This window comes from Enhydra lutris, unplaced genomic scaffold, assembly GCF_002288905.1.
Source record: "Enhydra lutris kenyoni isolate GAN:26980312 unplaced genomic scaffold, ASM228890v2 scaffoldscaffold8, whole genome shotgun sequence".
NCBI classification, from domain to species: Eukaryota; Metazoa; Chordata; class Mammalia; order Carnivora; family Mustelidae; genus Enhydra; species Enhydra lutris.
Window position 1 is genome coordinate 3,333,752 of NW_019154092.1, and position 18,148 is coordinate 3,351,899.

Genomic DNA, 18,148 nt, shown 5'->3' on the forward strand with positions numbered 1-18,148 from the left:
CGGGAGGCTTCCCAGGTGCACAGGACACAACCACTAGCATTCCCCCATGCTGGGGCAGCTTGCATCCCAGATAATGCACAACCACACACAGGAGCCCCTCCCAGACACCCCCCCCACACACACACACACACACGGGCCGCACACTCAGCCAGCGCTGCCCAAGGCCTCTTTGGGCTGGGACTGCCAGCATGAGGTACTCCTGGTGACACTGCCCTGTGTGCCTTTCTGGGTGTTAACTGCCAGCAGTGGGGCACGTCTCGTGGGACACTGCCACGACCTGGCCACACCGATGTCCCCTCCCAGCTGGGCTCTCCCCTCCCGCAGCTTTTCCTGGGGTCCTGAAGGCAGTAGGCTGCCCTTCTCCGGGAAGAGAAAAAGAGACTTTAAGCCCCATTGGTTCCACATCTCACTCCCCTCCGGCCCTACCATAGGTCCCACAGGTCAGTGTCACTGTCACAGCCCCAAATAGCCAGGGCTGAAGGCACGCTCTGGCAACAGCTTCCCTTTCCTTCCACACTCCACAACTACAGCCGCAGCCAAGGGGGCAGGTAGGGGGGCTCATGGCACAGGAAGTCACACACACCACACCCCAGTCATAAACCCACATGCTCCCACACGCGTGGCACTCACTGCCTCATGCTCTTTCCTGGTCCTCAGGCCCAGAGGCCAGTCCCTTCCTACTGGAGCGTACTCCCCAGTCCTGGGTTCCTGAGCCTTCCCCACTTCTACCCAGCACCCTCTCCAGCCTGGGGTCTGAGGCTCGGGCATTATAAAAGCCCTGGAAGAGGCCCCCTGCCTCCCACCGCAGCATCCTAGGCAAGGGGGGGCGAAGGCCTACAACATGGTTGCAGGCTGAGAAGCTTTAGAAACAGAGGCCCGGGACTGCCAGAGCCTCAGTGAAGGGCCAGAGAGGCTCCTGGGAGGCTGAAAGACTTGATGCTCTGCTGGGGACACTCTGGGCTGCGAAGTCGTGGATGCCTTGAACTGGTCAGCAAAGGCCTCAGGGGCAGTAGATGAAGGAAGACGCAGGCCAAGTTAGGCCCTTAGTGTCCTGAATGCCTGGGCCTAGAGGCCTTGAGGCCTTAGGGTGGGCTTTGCCTCACTCTGCTGGGCCTGGCTGGACACCAAGGCAGCAGGGCCTTCCCAGGTGGGCAGGGTGGGTGGCAGGGTTCAGCATACAATCCGGACCCGGTGGCCTGAAGTCCTCCGACGTGTCCTCGGCTCCCTGGGCCGGTGCAGGCCCCGCCCCCGGCCCTCCCTGCGCCCGGCCGGTGCGCGGGGAGGTCGGAGGAGCGGGCACTGCCCACCCTCCGGATGTATAAGCGTCCTGGCCAGAGGCGGGTGGTGCGCGCGCGGGTGCGCGTGACACTCGGGCTCCCGGGCTGCGCGGCCTGGGCGGCGTCCCTCTGCTCGGGGTCCCAACCACGACAGTGAGCCGGCTGAAGGGGGTTAGGGGGGCGTTCGCTGGGCTGGGTCCTGTTCTGCCGCGCTGAGGGACGGAGGACGCCACAGCTCTGGGGTTGTCTGCCTGTGGCCAGTGCTGGAAGCCCGAACTGCCCTCTCCCCACCCAGGTGCAGGGGCAGCCAGGGAGGAGGAGGCGGGAGGGGCCGAGGGCAGGGGCATGGCTGAAACCAGGCGGCCCCACGGTGATCCATCGGTGCTTCCTTGACACCGGCTGAGGCTGGGAGCTCCCCATGTAGCTGCTTCCACTCAGGGGCTGTCCAACTCGACAGTGGCTTCGCTGGACAGAGGGAACCCTGGCCTCGGTGGGAACAGCGGGATGTTTGAAGGGCGCTGGTCACGGAGGTCCCTCGGAGCAGAGGCCAGGGGCAGGGAGCTTGAAAAACAGAAGGGCCCCAGGCTCCCAGGGCGCTCCACCCATCTGGGCCCCTCGGCTGCCACCATCCCGGAGTAGGGGGCCCGTGACGCCATAATCCCCTGGGCCCAGGGCTGGAGGCTGTGAGTGGCACCGCAGGCCCCCGCCCCCGGGTCCCGTGGGCTGGGCCGGCCTCAGTGAGCCTGGGTGCACGCAGTCGGAGGCGGCGCCGGCCAGGCCGCCCGGGCGCCTATGGACGCGCGGAGCCCGCTGTCTCCCCGGGCCAGCGCGTTCAGCATCGCCTCTCTGGTTGCAGCAGAGGCCGCAGAGCGCACCGTTCGCCTGGGCCCCCGGTCCTCCGACCAGGCGAAGCTTCGCCGGCTGTTGGGATCCCCGGCCGGGATGCACTTCAGCACCGTCACCAGAGACATGGAAGGTGAGCCGCCCCGCTGTGTCTACAGGGACCCACCCGCCAGACCCCCTGCCACTGCTGTCGTGGGGCCCAAGCAAAGAGTGTTGGCAGGGCCCGAACACAGAGTAGGTGGAGGGAGCCCTGGCAGAGGGGACTCCAGGCTTCCAGCGACTCTGGAGCAGAGAAGAAGGGCAGGCATCCTGCCCAAAGCCTGTGCACCCTCCAGCCTGGGGTCCCAGCTGTAGAGAGACCCACAAGCAGGAGACTCAGGCCCAGAATAGGACTTAGTGGAAGCGAAGAGGGACAGGAGAGGAGGACGGGAGAAAGGTGGCAGCGGGGGCCGCAAGCTGGGAGAGGCAGAGGAAAGGTGGCAGGAGAGGAGAATGTCATAGAGTCTGGGAACGGGGAAAAACGAGAGAGAGAAAGTGGTGAGGACAGCGGGAGGAGAAACTGAGAAGAGAGAAAACCCAGAAAACTCCAAAGGAAGGTCGGAAAAATGAGAAAGGTGAAAAAGAAACAGAGTGAGAACGAAAAAGACGAAAGTGAAGGGAAATTTAAGATAGAAAATAAAGTCATAAAAGAGGGGGGAAAGCTTGAGAAAATCTCCAGTTTTTATTTTGTTTAAAAAAAAAAAGAGGAAAAAAACCCTGAATAACAGGAAAAGACCTACAGAAGTAAGAGGCAAAAGGCTGACTGGAAAGAAAGACGAAGTGATGAAAAATGAAGTGGAAAGAAAGGAGAGGGGCAGAACTGGAGAAAGAAAGAGGCAAAAAATAAAACAGAAATAAAGAGAAACGAAAGAGATAGTGGAAGAAGGAAAGAGGATTAGGAGGGAAATTTTCATCGAGGAAGACAAAGGTAAAGAAATAACAAATTGGAAAAAGAGCCTGGAGAGAGAAAGGAGAAATGCAACGCGGGAGGGCGGCAGAGCGAGGGGCGGCGGACGGCCCGGCGCTCTGGGGAGCCGGTCCGGGCGGTCGGGGGGCCCGGGCCGAGCGAGCCGCGGCGGGCGGGCTGGGGGCCGGGGAGGGGGGAAGGAGCGGGGGAGGGGCGAGAGACGGGGGAGGGGAGGGAGGCCATTGTCTCGGCGCTGGGGGGGGGCGCGGGGCGGGGCGGGGCGGGGCGCCTCCTCGGGGCCGGCCAGCGGTGTAGGGCGGCGCGGCCCGGGGCGCAGCGCAGCGCAGCGCCCGCCACTCGGCCCGGGGCGCGGGGCAGCGCTCACCTCGGCGGCGGCGGGGCGGCGGCGGCGGCGGCCCGCGGGTCATGATCTCCGCCGTGTCCAGCCCGTGGCTCACTCAGCTCTCGCACTTCTGCGACGTTGCAGCCTTCACGGCCAGCAGCCTGAGCAGCCTGGGGGCCGCGGGGGGCTTCCCGGGCGCCGCGTCGCCGGGCGCCGACCCGTACGGCCCGCGCGAGCCCCCGCCGCCGCGCTACGACCCGTGCGCCGCCGCCGCCCCCGGCGCCCCGGGCCCGCCGCCGCACGCCTACCCGTTCGCGCCGGCCGCCGGGGCCGCCACCAGCGCCGCCGCCGAGCCCGAGGGCCCCGGGGCCAGCTGCGCGGCCGCCCCAAGGCGCCAGTGAAGAAGAACGCGAAGGTGGCCAGCGTGAGTGTGCAGCTGGAGATGAAGGCGCTGTGGGACGAGTTCAATCAGCTGGGCACCGAGATGATCGTCACCAAGGCCGGCAGGTCAGGGTGCCCCCCTCACTGCCCGCGACCCTCCCCACGTGGCCCCGGGCTCGGGCAGCGCGCCTCGGTCCGATCCACGCGAGTGGGGCCGACAAGCGGGGTGGGGGCGCGGCCCCGCCACCTGCGGCCCCCTCTAGGCGCGAGCTGACTCTTGGTTCTCCGCGGTCCCGGCTCCGGCGACAGCCGCCTGGCGTACGGAGCTGGGCCAGGGGACGGCGCGGGCAGCCTCAGAAGGCCGGTGGAGAGAAGCCCGGCGGACCGGCTCGCTCCTCCCGAAGCCCCAAGGCGCCCGCCGCCGGAAGCCCAGGGCCGGCTCAGAGCACACCGGGCTAGAGGGTTAGGCAGCTGCCCCTGAGCGGCCCCGCCAGCCAGCCGGCTTCCAGCGGATCCCACCTCAAAGGAAATTCACGTCTTTAGTTCCCCAGTTCAGTCTACACGGGTTAGATAAAGCGGGGCAGCTGGACAATTGTCTGCAAAATTTTAGGAGAAAGTTAAGACCCTTAAAAACAGTAGGGTCTCTCCCCTGGAAGTTGCTACCCAGTTTCCTCGCCCAGTTTTCTCGGGCCTAAATTTCGGGTGATTGTGGGGCCTGGCTCTGCTGCTGGGGCTCGCCGCCTTCCAATTGGCCTGTATTTGCTCTAAGCGCCCAGAGAGAAGGGGAACAAGTTTTGCGATGCAACCTATTTGACCAGCAGACAAAGGCGGGTGCCGGGCTGTGTCTAATGTACACACGGAGACACCAGCTCTTCGAACACACAGCCAAGGGGAGCTCAGGGCCTGTTTGCAGAGCCTTCTCACGGTTTCTGTTTCCCTCCCGAGGCTGTCCTCCCTGGGGATCCTGGGGCCTGTGCTCAGCTTCAGCTCTCTGGGTCTTCTGCAGGCTCTCCTTACTGTCCCATGAGGATGGCACCCCAGCCTCTGGCCTGGTCCAGCCCATCAAGGGCCGTCATGGTGGCCAGGCTTCATCCCAGAAGCCAGCATTCTGTAGCACCCACCAGCCTGCAGAGGTGGGAGTCACAGGCCTGGCTAGGAGGCCCAGCCCCGTGGCCTCTGTTTTCTGCCCCTGCACGGAGTTACCTATGAGGGGAAGCCGTAGGATGGGCCGGCGGGAGCCAAGCCTCATGCTGTCCTCCAGGGCACAGGGGCTGGCCCACAGCCGTGGCCCATCCAGGAGCTGTGGAATGTCCTTTCAAGAGCCTGGATGGGTCATAGAGTCAGAGTCCAGGGGAGGGGAGAGTTAGGTGACCACAAGGGCACAAGCCCAAATTCTCCCAGAGTAGCTGAATCGGGGGGGTGGGGGAGTTATAGTGGGGGGCTGGAATTTGTGTGTATCCCTGAGGAAAGTAGGGAGACTCCACCACTGGTCCGGAGACAGGGCCTAAGAGTTGGGGCTGTGGGCTCTGAGGCCTCAGCCTTGCTGGAGGGACTGGGGAGCAGCCGCAGACCCAGCCGAAAGGGCGACTGGGACTCCTGGGAGCCACACAGAGGGCCCCGGTTTCACTTTGTTCCAGCCGGGAGCTTACATCCGTGGCTTACATAGAGCTGGGGGAGGCTCTGTGGAGGAATGAGACTCTCTGGGACCGAGTCTGGGGAGTCTTGCTGAGCGGGTACTGCCGACTGCGGGTGGCTCTAGACCGGACAGCCGAGAATTAGAAAATGTGAGGCCGGCTCTGTGCAGGCAAATGTGGCAGAAGCAGCCATAGACCATGCTGGGGCGCCGCCAAGGCTCAGCTCTAGTGCTTCGTGAGCCATTTTGGGGTCTCTAAAAAGGGGGCAGGGGGCTGCCCTGCCACTCCGCTTGCCCTCGGCTGGGCAGGGGCCTAGCTGGGTTAGAGTAGCTGAGGGAGAGGAGAGGAGGTGGACAGGTCAGGCTGCTGAACTCGGCGGCCAGCAGGAAGCTACCGGTCCGGGGTTGTTCAAGGTGGGGCAGCCCTGCCTTCCCCCACCCGAGGTGACCGGAGGCCTCGCCGCCCCCCAGGCGCATGTTCCCCACGTTTCAAGTGAAGCTCTTCGGCATGGACCCCATGGCCGACTACATGCTCCTCATGGACTTCGTTCCAGTGGACGACAAGCGCTACCGGTGAGCGCCCAGCAAGACCTGGGAGGGTGCCTTGGGAAGCGGCTGCTGCCTGCCTGCTGATGCCTCTGAGGGTGGTCCATGAGGACATAAGGGACCAATGAGTCTCGGCACCTGCCCGGCTGTCCCACCGGCTCCCCTTGATCAGCTTCCTCCCAGCCCTGTCAGACCCTCGACCCGAACACCCCACCCCCAGTGGTTCTTGGGAACTCCCCTCAGGAGGTCCCCCGGGCTGGGCTCCTCCAGTGGGCCTACAGCCCGAGACAGCTCCCCCGCCCCTGGCCAGTAGGCCCCTCGCACACAGCCTCTGCCCTTTTTTTCATCTTCTCCCACGAGGTGAGCTTGGGGCACCTTGTCCCCTTCCCCCATCCCCCGGGAACGCTGGGCCCTGGAGCCGAGCAGGAAAGGTGGGGTGGCCGCCAGAGATTATGCAGGGCGGGCCTCAGCTGCCCGGACAATTAACAGCAATTAATAAAGAGACCATGGTCCGCCCTGCGCCCGAGGCCGCCAGCGCCGCCAAATCCAGGCCGGGCACGGGCCACTCGGAGACCTCCAGGAGGCCCAGAGTGGGCAGACCCGCATGCAGCGAAATGTGGAAATGTGGCGCCCAGAGCCCAGCCTCCTCCTTCGGTGCCGGGCTTCCTGCGGCCTTTTGTGTGTTGGGATGGGAGGGAGTTTTCGGTTTTCTTCACAAACCCCTCGGGAATGCTCCCAGTCCGTGTGGCAGCTGAAGGCTGACGATAGGGAAACTCATCAGAGGCACTTCTGGGGTTCACTCAGCAAGGCCCTCTCGGTTGAGCTCACGTAGCATGACCCCCTGTTCTGGTGCTGCCCCAGGTACGCCTTCCACAGCTCCTCCTGGCTGGTGGCCGGGAAGGCGGACCCTGCCACACCAGGCCGCGTACACTACCACCCTGACTCGCCTGCCAAAGGTGCCCAGTGGATGAAGCAAATTGTGTCCTTCGACAAGCTCAAGCTGACCAACAACCTGCTGGATGACAACGGCCATGTGAGCGGTCCCCCTGCACCTCCCCAGGCTACAGCACTCTCCCCCAGTGCGGGGCCTCCAGAGTCCCTGTTGGCCAGAGCTTGGGCAGGTTGGGGTGTGAATGAGGGACAGGCTGAGGAGAGTAGGCCCCTCTGGGTCAGGGGCTCACAGGGCTTGGTGGCCCTCATGCCTGGGAGAGGGTGTCACCTTGCTTCCTTCGCTCCACTCCTGATCTTTTGCTGGAAGTTTTTTAACTGGAAAGGATGGGGCTGTGTGTAGGGGTAGCGGCCGGTGGCTTTGCAGAATCCAGGCGGATGATGCTGCTTGCCTGCTGGGCTGAGCTCTGGCCTGCAGCCCCCTACCATCCACCCACCCACCCACCCACCGTAGGCCAGAAGTAGTTCTCTCGGAGACCTAGGCAAAGAGGATCGAAACCCTGATCTTTGGCCATTTGGAGTGTCTTTCCTGGTGGTCCCAGCTGATTGCAGTCTCCGCTTGAGCCCCGTGGCCCGACCTCATCTGGGGAGTTCAGAGTTTTGTCCAGGTTCTCTGGGGAGTTCATGGCCTATGAACTTTAGCCCATTTCCTAGTTCCAAACCTGCCACCTTATCTTCCAGATTATTCTCAACTCCATGCACAGATACCAGCCCCGCTTTCACGTTGTCTATGTGGACCCACGCAAAGACAGTGAAAAATATGCTGAGGAGAACTTTAAAACCTTTGTGTTTGAGGAGACTCGCTTCACTGCGGTCACTGCCTACCAGAACCATCGGGTGAGGCCCTGGGGATGGGCACATTCAATAGTTCTGGGTCGCAATTTCCAGTTGCCTGGGGGACAGAGGTTTGGACCCAAAGGTTGTAGGTCCTGGTGGAACCCAACACCCATGGCTTCCCACCCCTAAGGGCCTCAGACAGCGTCCTCCCCTCTGTTGCCCGCTGGCCCAGCCTCCTATCAGCTTGACCTCTCCAGCAGCAACTGTCACTACGGCCTGAAAGTTTGTTTTCCAAATCATTCCGGAAACTCCCCATCAGGGGCCTGATCCACGGTTTACCCAAATTCCTAGGGCATCCCCCCCCACACACACACATTGCGGGGTGGGCGGTGGAGATGATCACATTCTCATCCCAGCCAGGGACACAGGGGTCTACATCCTAATCACTTGGGGCCACAAAGGGGTTCTTTAGCGAGAAAGGAGCTTCCCCATTTGGCAGGACAGAGGGACAACCTCAGTGAGGGAGTTAACTGTGGGGAGGTTCTCGTCCCGGGAAAATAAAAGGGCCCTATGGGGGAGCTCCTCCAAGCCACCCTACCGGGGTGCCCCCACCCCTAGCGCAGGGGCTCTAGCCACTTGCTCAATGCCCGCCTGCCCCTCCCCCCATCTCCCGCCCTGCAGATCACGCAGCTCAAGATCGCCAGCAACCCTTTCGCCAAAGGCTTCCGAGATTGCGATCCGGAGGACTGGTGAGTGTCCTCTGAGGAGCCGGAGACTGCTCCGGAGCCTGGCGGGGGCGCCCCCCTGACCCGCTGCCCTTCTCCCTCTCCGCAGGCCCCGGAACCACCGGCCTGGCGCGCTGCCGCTTATGAGCGCCTTCGCGCGGTCGCGGAACCCCGTGGCCTCCCCTACGCAGCCCAACGGCGCAGAGAAAGGTAGGGCCAGGGTCGGGGGATCCGGGCCGTGGCCCTGCGCGCGCTCCGCCCCGGGCAGACGGCCGAGTCTGGCCTCGCCCGCGCCGCAGGGGCGCTCGCGGCCTTCGCGCCGGTTGCACAACGGCGGTGGCGGCGGGCAAGCGCGCACTCGCCCGCCCGGCCCGACGGCTGCGCCCCGCCCGCCCCGCCTGCCGCCCGCGGAGGGGCGCGGGCCCCTGGGAGGGCCCGGGTCTCCCGCAGATTCGGCGAGAAGGGGTGGGGAGCGCCCGAGTGCGGGCTGGCGCCTCCTCCCCGCCAGGAGCGGCGGGGCGCTCGCGGGTCCCCTCTGCGGTCCTGACCCGGCGCGCTCACCCCTCGGCCCTCCCCGCAGACGCGGCCGAGGCACGGCGAGAATTCGAGCGCGACGCGGGCGGACCGGCCGTGCTCGGGGACCCGGCGCACCCGCCGCAGCTGCTGGCACGGGTGCTGAGCCCCGCACTGCCCGGGGCCGGCGGCGCCAGCGGCCTCGTCCCGCTGCCCGGTGCGCCCGGAGGCCGGCCCAGCCCTCCGCACCCCGAGCTGCGCCTGGAGGCGCCCGGCGCGTCCGAGCCGCTGCACCACCACCCCTATAAGTACCCGGCCGCCGCCTACGACCATTACCTCGGGGCCAAGAGTCGGCCGACGCCCTACCCGCTGCCGGGCCTGCGGGGCCACGGCTACCACCCGCACGCGCACGCGCATCCGCACCACCACCACCCTGCCGTGAGCCCGGCGGCCGCCGCCGCTGCCGCTGCCGCCGCCGCCGCCGCCGCCGCCGCCAACATGTACTCGTCGGCGGGGGCCGCGCCGCCCGGCTCCTACGACTACTGCCCCAGATAATGCGGGCGTCCGCCGGCTGCTTCCTCGCCCGGGGTCCCCGCACAGCCCCGAGGGCCGTCGGGGTCCCCGTCCACCCAGCCCCAAGGGCCGTCCAAGAACACGTTCCTCCAGCCCCGGGGGCCAGTGCGGGTCTCCCCTTTCCCAGCTTCGAAGCCATCGGGTCCTCCACTCTCCAGCCCCAAGGCTGTCGAAGGATCTGGTTCTCCAGTCCCGGGAACCACCGCGGGTCCCTCCCCAGCCCCGAGGGCCACGGGGTCCGCGCCCGCCAGTGCCAAAGCGCCCGGTCAGCGGCGGAAGGAAGTGATATTTATTGTTCTCCGCGAGACCGCGTCGCCCCCTACCCCCAGCCCCCGGCCCGGCCGGCAGTTGCAGTGTAGACGACCCGAGAGCCCGTCTGCAGGCGGTGTAGATACGTGTAGATATTTGTAGATACTGTAGATACCGCGCCGGCGCCGACTTGATAAAGGTTTCGCCTCTTTTGGAAGTTGCCTGCGTGTCCATTTATTTGTGTCCAGTTAGACCTCACGGGGGATGTCGGGGAGAGCGTCTTCGGTCGACTCGGGGGCTTCGGGGTCTCCCCAGCTCCAGTCCCACAAGCCGAAGCGAAGCGGGCGTCCCTACAGTGCCCTCCGAGCGCCTCCTCCCGGCCCGCTGCAGAGCCTCTTCCCGGCCACGCCCCTCTCCGTCCTCTCCCCGCCCCCTCTGCCGTGGCCCCATCCGGGTTCGTTCCCAGGGTCTCCTTCAGCCCTGCCCGCCCGCTCCCCGCCCCACTTCCACCTTGCAGCTTCATCCTATCCTCCCCGAGGCCAAACGGACTGGGGCTCCGCCCCAGCCCCAGGTGTGCATAGGGCCCTTTTGCTTAACTCTGACAGGCAGGCAGTTGTCCCTCCTCTGGGATTTAGGCGGGTAGCCCTGGCCTGTTTTCAGAACCAATGCCTGTCCTGGGGGCTTTTCCACCGGAGCGGGAAATAACCAACGCGACAGGACACTGTCCGTTGGGGGCTGGGAAGGGGAGAAGTTCTGACTGATGGCAGAAAGACAAAAACAGGCAGTTCTGCTGTTCTAGCATTTCCCCTGGCTGGCCCTAGCCCAGGCCCGCGTTTTCCCCTGTTTATTGACTTTGCTCCCTGTGAATGTCCCCACGGAGTGACCTGGGCAGGGGGCACAATGACAGTGGTCATGAGTCATCTTGAAACCTGTCTGTGAAGCATTTTTCCCAGGCCAGGTGGTGAGGGACCGCTCCCCATTAACTCAACACCAGGGATGGGGCCAGAGGAACCCTTTGATCCCTCCCTTCCTGAGTCCAGGCAGGAAAAGCTGACAACCGGTCAACGTCAAGGCTGCTAACTTGGACACAAGATGGACGGGAAATGCAAGTGGCTGAGATTCTACCCCCTTTCTGTGTCTGTCCCAGGATGTCTGTGGCAGTTGCTGCCACATGACAGTGGCCACCTCTCCCCAGCCCGGCCAGGCATTTCCCCATGTCTATCCTAGACCGGACACTTTCTTCCCTGGATGTGTTCACCCCGGTGGCATGAGGTGACCCAAGACTTAGGAGTTGGACAGCAGGAAGCGTTTCCATGAGGCAGGTCTATGAAGGGAGGGGGTGGCTAGGCTGCTGGGGAGTGAGCCCTGGAGCCAGGGTCCACCAAAGCTTCAGAGTCCATCTAGTGCCAGGGCATGAAGACTTGTTTGAGTGGCCCGTGGGCTGGCCAGTGGCTAGTGGTCTGTAGACATGGCTTCAGGGACTCGTAGGGGCAGCTCTGGACGTCCATCCCCTGTGGGCATAACCCCTCACTGCAGACCTCCCCCTGGGTGAGCTACATGCACCATTGGGCTCCCCACTCGTGCAGCCTGTTTCCCATTTGTACCACAAATGCACTCTGCATTCTTGTCCGGGAAGGCCTGCAGGAATGATGGGCTGTGGCCCACAGAGCTAGTCTCCCCTGCAGGGGCTGGCCTCCCTTCTCAGGCGCACTGTGATTCCCCTCCCAGGCACCCTCTTCCTCTTTATACTTTACACTCTGCCACAGAGAGGGTCAGGGGTTGAGAACCACAGCTGGAAAGATCTCCGTTTTGGTTCTGTTTAAAGCTAAAGGGAGCGGAAGCTCCCATCTGAACTGGCAATGGGGCCGGGTATTTGCAGCGGGAGGGTGCAGCTGAGCACACGGGTCCCCAGTGTGCGGCTTGCCAGCTCCCGCCTGTGCACCCGCTCCCAGTCATCACCTACTCAAGACGGAAAGCTGCTGCTGCTGTCCAACACGGTGGCTGCTGGCTGTGGCAGGCTGCTTCCATGTTAATGAACAAAAATAGAATAAAATGAAACATTCATTTCCTCCCTGGGTGCATTCTGAGTGCTAGACAGCACAGTAGTGGCAGGTCAGCTCTCTGGACGCTACAGGTGAGGGCTCCCCTACACTGGGGAACAGCCCCTCATGCAGGCATGGTTTTCTCTTCTCTGCCCCCATAGATGAGTTTGCGTTCCTTAAGAACTGCCCATAGATGAGATCGTGTCACAGGACACCCGGGCTGGCTGCTTCCCTCTCTGGGGTGTTGCAAGGCTTACCACGCTGCTGCCCACCCAGTGGTTCTCACTGCTGACCAGCGTCCAGTTTCCTGCGAGGGACACTTGGTGGCTTTAAGTTGGATGCCGTAGGACTTGGTGCTGCAGGTGGGACTGGTCCCTCCGGGCAGCCATGCAACAGCTCAGTAGGCTGCTGTCATCCACCTTCCATCCTGGGGAGGCAGTGAGGAAAGGGTGGCTCGGGTCACCCAGATTCTGCTGAGGGCCCCTCACATTTCAGAAAGGCACTAGGGCCACTTTTAGTCACTTATTCCTGAAATGGGCGCCTGGTGAGCTCTCCCAGGGCTGTCGCCACTGCCTGCCATGTGGGGCTGACATTCCCTTGGGCAACTACCCCAGACTGTCCTTGACTTCCCTGTAAAGCCACTGTCCTGGCAGCTTCCATGTCCTTACTTTGGGCTTCTCTCTGGATGCACCTGGCCTGCCCCTTCCATGAGGCGCCGCGCTGCACTGTGTGGGGGCTCTGGGCCCCTCCAACCCGCTTCCTTGTGGACTCTCCACTCAGAGTCATGCTCTGGGTTCCTCAGTTGGCCCAGAGGTCCTGTTCTGCTCCCTTCACCTGTCTCCAGGTATCCAGTTACTAGGACTCAAGAGGACAAGAGCTTGGATTAGAAGGGACTCCGGAGATGTGTCCAGGGACCCTCGACTCCTTAACCCTCGAAGCCCTTCAAAAAACAATGGCTGTCCCACAAGGGAAACAGGTTAACTCTTGACTAAGTAGAGGAGGGGTGGAGCCTGTCTAGTCCCCTCTTCACCCCTCTGGGTGCCCCATAAGGGATCTAGGGAAGCCAAGGACCCTGGGGTGTGGTGCACGATCCCCTCCCCACCACCAGCATCCCTGCTTGCTCTTGTGAGAGGAGGAAGACCAAACCAGAGCCGCAGGTGCTGCCTTCTTCCAGTCCAGAGCCTCTGTCTTCGACGCAAACACTCCAGCTCCTAGGAAGGCTTGGGACATGCGGCCTCTGACAAACCCACCGCCCACAGGGTCTCTTCCGCAGGCTCACGGCCAGGGCAGGGGTGCTCTGGGATGGGACGCCCCCCGCCCCCCGCCCATACCACCACTAAGTAAAGCTGGCAACACCAACACGGCTCTCCTGAGACCAGGAGATAGTGTCCCAGACAAGCACATGGGTGAGCTGTAGGGCACAGGCTGGGGGCACAGGTCCCCGATGAGAGGCCTCCTGGAGGGGCTGGTGACACCATGTCCTGTGCAGGGAAGCATCCGGGGGGCAGAGCAGTACACTGAGATTCTGCTGTGGGATGAGGAGAGTCTGTTTGGTGGAACCTCAAGCCAGGAGTTGCAGAGGAAAGGAAGCCTGGTTGGGGGGCGGGGAGGGGTGCCTCAGCCACCCCTCTCCCTCTGGCGGGGGAAGTCCACGGAGTGTGTGGGACCCGTATGACGAAGGGTGGGTGAGCGCGAGGCACTGCTCTCCAGGTGTGCTGTAGATCAAAGCAGTCGTGCACGCTAGAGAATTCCATGGGGCCACAGTTGCTAGGGGGGGCAGTGCAGAGTCGGCACAGCCCCGGGGAGCCACGTGCAGGCAGATGGAGGGAGGGTGGGGGCCTGAGGTGCTCCTTCTAGGACAAAAGGAACCCCTCCAGTGACAGCAGGAGTGTGGCCTCCCCTGGAGCTGGGTGCCAGGGAGACCCTACCTCCCAGGGGCCACAGGCCCTGTGCCTGTTTTCCCTTCATGCTGGGTACTGACCCCTGCCCTGCGGGAGCAGTTTAAGTCTCAGAGGCCCGTGTGAGCAGCGGGGACAAGCCTCTCATCCTCTGTGTGGATTCCAATGAGGCTGTGCCGTCTCACAGGTCCCCGGGTGGGGGCAGGGCCAGGCTTCTCCATTTGGGCATGTCTGATGCCTCTGTACAAACCTGATCCCCACGTGCCTCCCTCACCTCCAAGGCCACCTCTATACCGTGACATGAGCGGGGTGGGGGGAGGCATGACATGGCCGCACATGCAACCTGGCCCTGGGAGGGGAGGCTGGGGTTATTCCTTGGGCTACTCCACACGTTTTCTGTATTCGAAAAAACACACAAATCTCGCCTTTGATTCGATTCCCTGCGCTGCTTGTTGTGCTCCTTCAAACCAGATGGGTTCACAAGCTGAGACTTCGTAGTCTCAGCACTTCTGCTTTACCCCCGCCAGGTCTGTGTGTTGGGAGCAGCAGAACTGAAGGTGTATTGGGATAAGCAGCCCCCGTGGGGGAGAAGCTTGGGTCTTAATACCGGTAATTAAGTTATCTTCTTAATTATAAAGAGGAATGGCATTGTCCACATCCTTTATCTCTCAGCTTTCAGCTGCGTCAAGTCAGAGCCTAACCCTCTGCCTCCTGCGGCCGCCACCCGTGTGTTGCCCCCAGCTCACAGAGCAGCCCTGACCGCTAAGACCTGCGATGGGGACACGTGAGGGTCTGGGCCCCCCGCTCCCGGTTGTGCCACCAAGGAAAAGGCCTTCTGATCAGTTTGTGACCCCCTTCGACGGAAACAAGTCCTGACTTTCTCCTGCTGCTGGGGTGCCCTCCAGTTTCCAGCTCTTGCCCACGCAGGTGTCTCATCCCAGTGAGAATTTAAGTTTCCAGAAGAACGAGATCCTATCACATGTACATCCAGAAAATAATTTATGATGAATGAAAAACTTGGTTGAAACCACAAGAGAGGGGTGGCTGGGTGGCTCAGTTGGTTGGGTGTCTGCCTTCGGCTCGGGTCGTGATCTCATGCTCCTGGGATTGAGCCCCACGTCAGGCTCCCTACTCCTCGGGGAGCCTGCTTCTCCCTCTCCCTCTGCCTCCTCACCCTTGCTCATGCTCTGTCTCTCTCTCACAAATAAACAAATAAAATCTTTAAAAAAAATAAAAATAAATCAACCACGAGAGACTTCGTACCCATTAAGATGGCTGCTATGAACACACACACTCTCTCTCTCTCTCTCTCACACACACACACACACACAGATAACAGAACACACGTGGGTGAAGATGCAGAGAAATTGGGCCCCTCGTGCTTTGCTGGTGGGAGTGTAAAACAGTGCAGGGGCTGTGGAAAACAGGATGGAGGTCCCTCAAAAGAGTAAGCCTAAAACTACATAGGACCCAGTAGTTCCACTCTCGGTGTAGATTCCCACAGAACTGAAAGCAGGGACTTACACAGATATAACCTGTGTCCGTAGCCGTATCAGTCACAAGAGCAGGGTACAAGCAGACCAAGGGTCATCAGCTAACCCATGGATAAAAACGGACTTATGGGGACGCCTGGGTGGCTCAGTGGGTTAAAGCCTCTGCCTTCAGCTGGGGTCATGATCCCAGGGTCCTGGGATCGAGCTCCGCATCGGGCTCTCTGCTCAGCAGGGAGCCTGCTTCCCTCTCTCTCTGCCTGCCTCTCTGCCTACTTGTGATCTCTGTCAAATAAATAAAATCTTTAAAAATAAAAAAATAATTTAAAAAATGGACTGATAAATGGACAAAAATATGGGATGGCCATACAGTGGCACCCTATGGGGTCATAAAAAGGAAGGAAATTCTGACACGTGCTTTGCGACGAGGATGGACCTTGGGGACATTATGCTTGGTGAAACAAGCCAGACACAAACTATAGGAGTCCACTGACATGAGATGCCCTAGAGGAGTCAGATCTATGGAGACAGAAGGTATTGGAGAGGGGTGCAAGGGGCTGGGGGAGGAGGGTATAGAGGAGTCGTGTTTAATGGGGACAGAGTTGTATTTAGATAACAACGCTCTGGAGATGGATGCTGGGGATGGTTGTTCAACACCGTGAATGTGTTTAATGCCACTGAACTGGACACTTGAAATGGCTAAAATGGCGAATTTGTATCTTTCACGTATGCTTACCCGTATTTAACAATTAAAGAAAGGCTGGGGGTGCCTGGGTGGCTCAGTCAGTTAAGCGTCTGCCTTTGGCTCAGGTCACAATCCCACGGTCCCAGGATCAAGTCCTGGATCGCTCTCCCTGCTCAGTGGGGAGTCTGCTTCTCCCTCTCTGTCCACGTGCCACTCCTCCTGCTTGTGCTCTCTGTCAAATAAATAAATAAAATCTTAAAAAAACAAAAACAAAAATGAAGAAAGCCTGGACTATCCGTAATCTACAAGAGCTGCTCTGTTCATTTTGGATTGACTGAGTCCCAACCTGTCTTAAACCAGGGGTTTTTAACATGGAAATTTCGTTCTGCAGGGCCATTGGGCAGTGCCTGCCTGGAGACACTCTGGATGTCTCCTTTGGAGGCACTTTCTGGTGCAGAGGACAGTCCCAGCACAGAATGATTGGGCCCAGACATCACAGAGTCACAAGCCCCAAGTATTTGGAGCCCCACATAGCTGTGCAGCAGCTAGACCAGCGAGCGTCCCTCCTGGTGGGAGCTGCTCTCTTGGTGCTTCTTGCCCCAGGCTGAATCCACCCCAGGCTCTTTCTACAAGCTTCTCTGGTGTCCAGGGACCCAGACTCAGCCATGAGGCAGGCTGTCCAGCCCACCAGCCTGAGCGGTTGGTCCTAAACCCTGGGGGTTGCTGGTGACTGCCCTGGGTGTGGGGTTTAGGACCCCTGGGAGATGCTTCTCCAAGCCCCTGTGCCCCGGCCAGTCCAGCTAGTTCCTGTGCCCCTCTTTTGTTGGTATAGCTTTAGTTAGGTGTCTCGACTCTCCAGGAGGGCCACTTAGCTCTGGGAGGGCCCCCACCAGCCCTCTCTCTTTCGGAGGAGGCAAAGGTGTGGTGTGAGTAGGGAGCATGGAGTGACATGTTCACACGGTCACCTGCCAAAGTGGCGGCCACACAGTATTGGTTGAGATAGAGCTTCTGCTCTAGGAGAATGCATGTTCCCACAGGGAGGGACAGATGTCAGTCACTCTGCTGGCCAGGGCCTTGGCAGGCTTTACCAGGGTTGGGGGGTGAGGGGCTTGAGACAGGCTCCACAAAGGCAGACCACCTTGATGGTGGGTCCAGATGCCTATACCCCGCTCAGGAGCCAGGTCTCCCAGGCCCAAGGGTCACTCTGGGAGAAAGCAGCCATTTCTCAGCAGGGTAGCCAGCCCCTGGACCCCAAATGCAGAGTTGCAGGTGACCAGAGGGGAGGCACCGTGCTGTGGAAGTCCGTCTACACATGTTCTGGAAGAAGCAAGGCTGCAGAACAAGAGAACAGACTGCTGGGTGCCGGGGCTGTGTGTGGGGGGGCTGGCCAAGAGGTAGGAGGGTGTTCCCGGGGGTGGAATTTTGTCACGGTTCACACAACCATCTCCGAAGGAGGGTGACTGTACTGGATGTAAGTTCTCCTGTGACATATAAAGAACCTGGCAGCCCCTTTCTTTTGTTCTGAGCCCACTCTAGTGTCCTTTCTCCTCTTGCTCCCTCTCCACTCTCTTCACTCTCTGCCCCTGGAACTGATCTGAGCAGCGTGTGGCAGAATGACCATCGGATTTATTATTCCTGATTAGCAAACAGCAGGTTCTCGTTCTTTACTTCTCCAGCTAGGGAAGGGGGAAGTCGGGTTCGCAGGTTATGGATGGGAAAGGTGTGTGCCACTGTGGGCTTCACCGCTGTGGCTGCGGACTTGGGCAGAACCCAGTCCCCCCCACCCCCACCGTCTGCCCATCGGACACCTGACATCTGTCTAGTCTACAAGGAGAAGGAGGTGCATTTCATGAGGCATTGTTGCCCCCGCCCCGCCATCTGCTGGAGTGGTCACTCCCATGTTCTAGATGAGAAAGTTACAAGCTCCGGATGTCCCAGAACTCACCCAGATCCTGGGAGCCTTCGCTTCCCAGAGGAAGGTGCCAAGTGCCCACCCTTCAACCCTGGCGGCAGCCAGGGAAACCTTAGTTTAATGTTTAAGCTGAGCACTGGCTCCCTGGGGGTTGCTGTGCCTCCCCTCATTGTGGCCTCTGTTTGAAATCTCCAAAATAGGGGGCGCCTGGGTGGCTCAGTCCTTAAGTGCCTGCCTTCAGCTCAGGTCATGATCCCAGGGTCCTGGGATCAAGCCCCTCTTTGGGCTTCTTGCTCAGTAGGAAGCCTGCTTCTCCCTCTCCCACTCCCCCTGCTTGTGTTCCCTCTCTTGCTGTGTCTCTGTCAAA

General features: G+C 61.1%; 1 protein-coding gene across 1 annotated transcript; it reads left to right on the plus strand.

Annotated features, from left to right (window-relative positions):
- Positions 1–1,445: 1,445 nt before the first annotated feature.
- Positions 1,446–9,962, plus strand: LOC111142509 (T-box 1). The gene is given in 9 exon segments (XM_022495740.1): positions 1,446–2,253; positions 3,554–3,793; positions 3,796–3,916; positions 5,895–5,996; positions 6,831–7,002; positions 7,599–7,754; positions 8,376–8,443; positions 8,529–8,629; positions 9,000–9,962. Coding segments are annotated over 9 exon segments (1,632 nt in total). The 5' UTR covers positions 1,446–2,069; the 3' UTR covers positions 9,488–9,962.
- Positions 9,963–18,148: the final 8,186 nt, after the last annotated feature.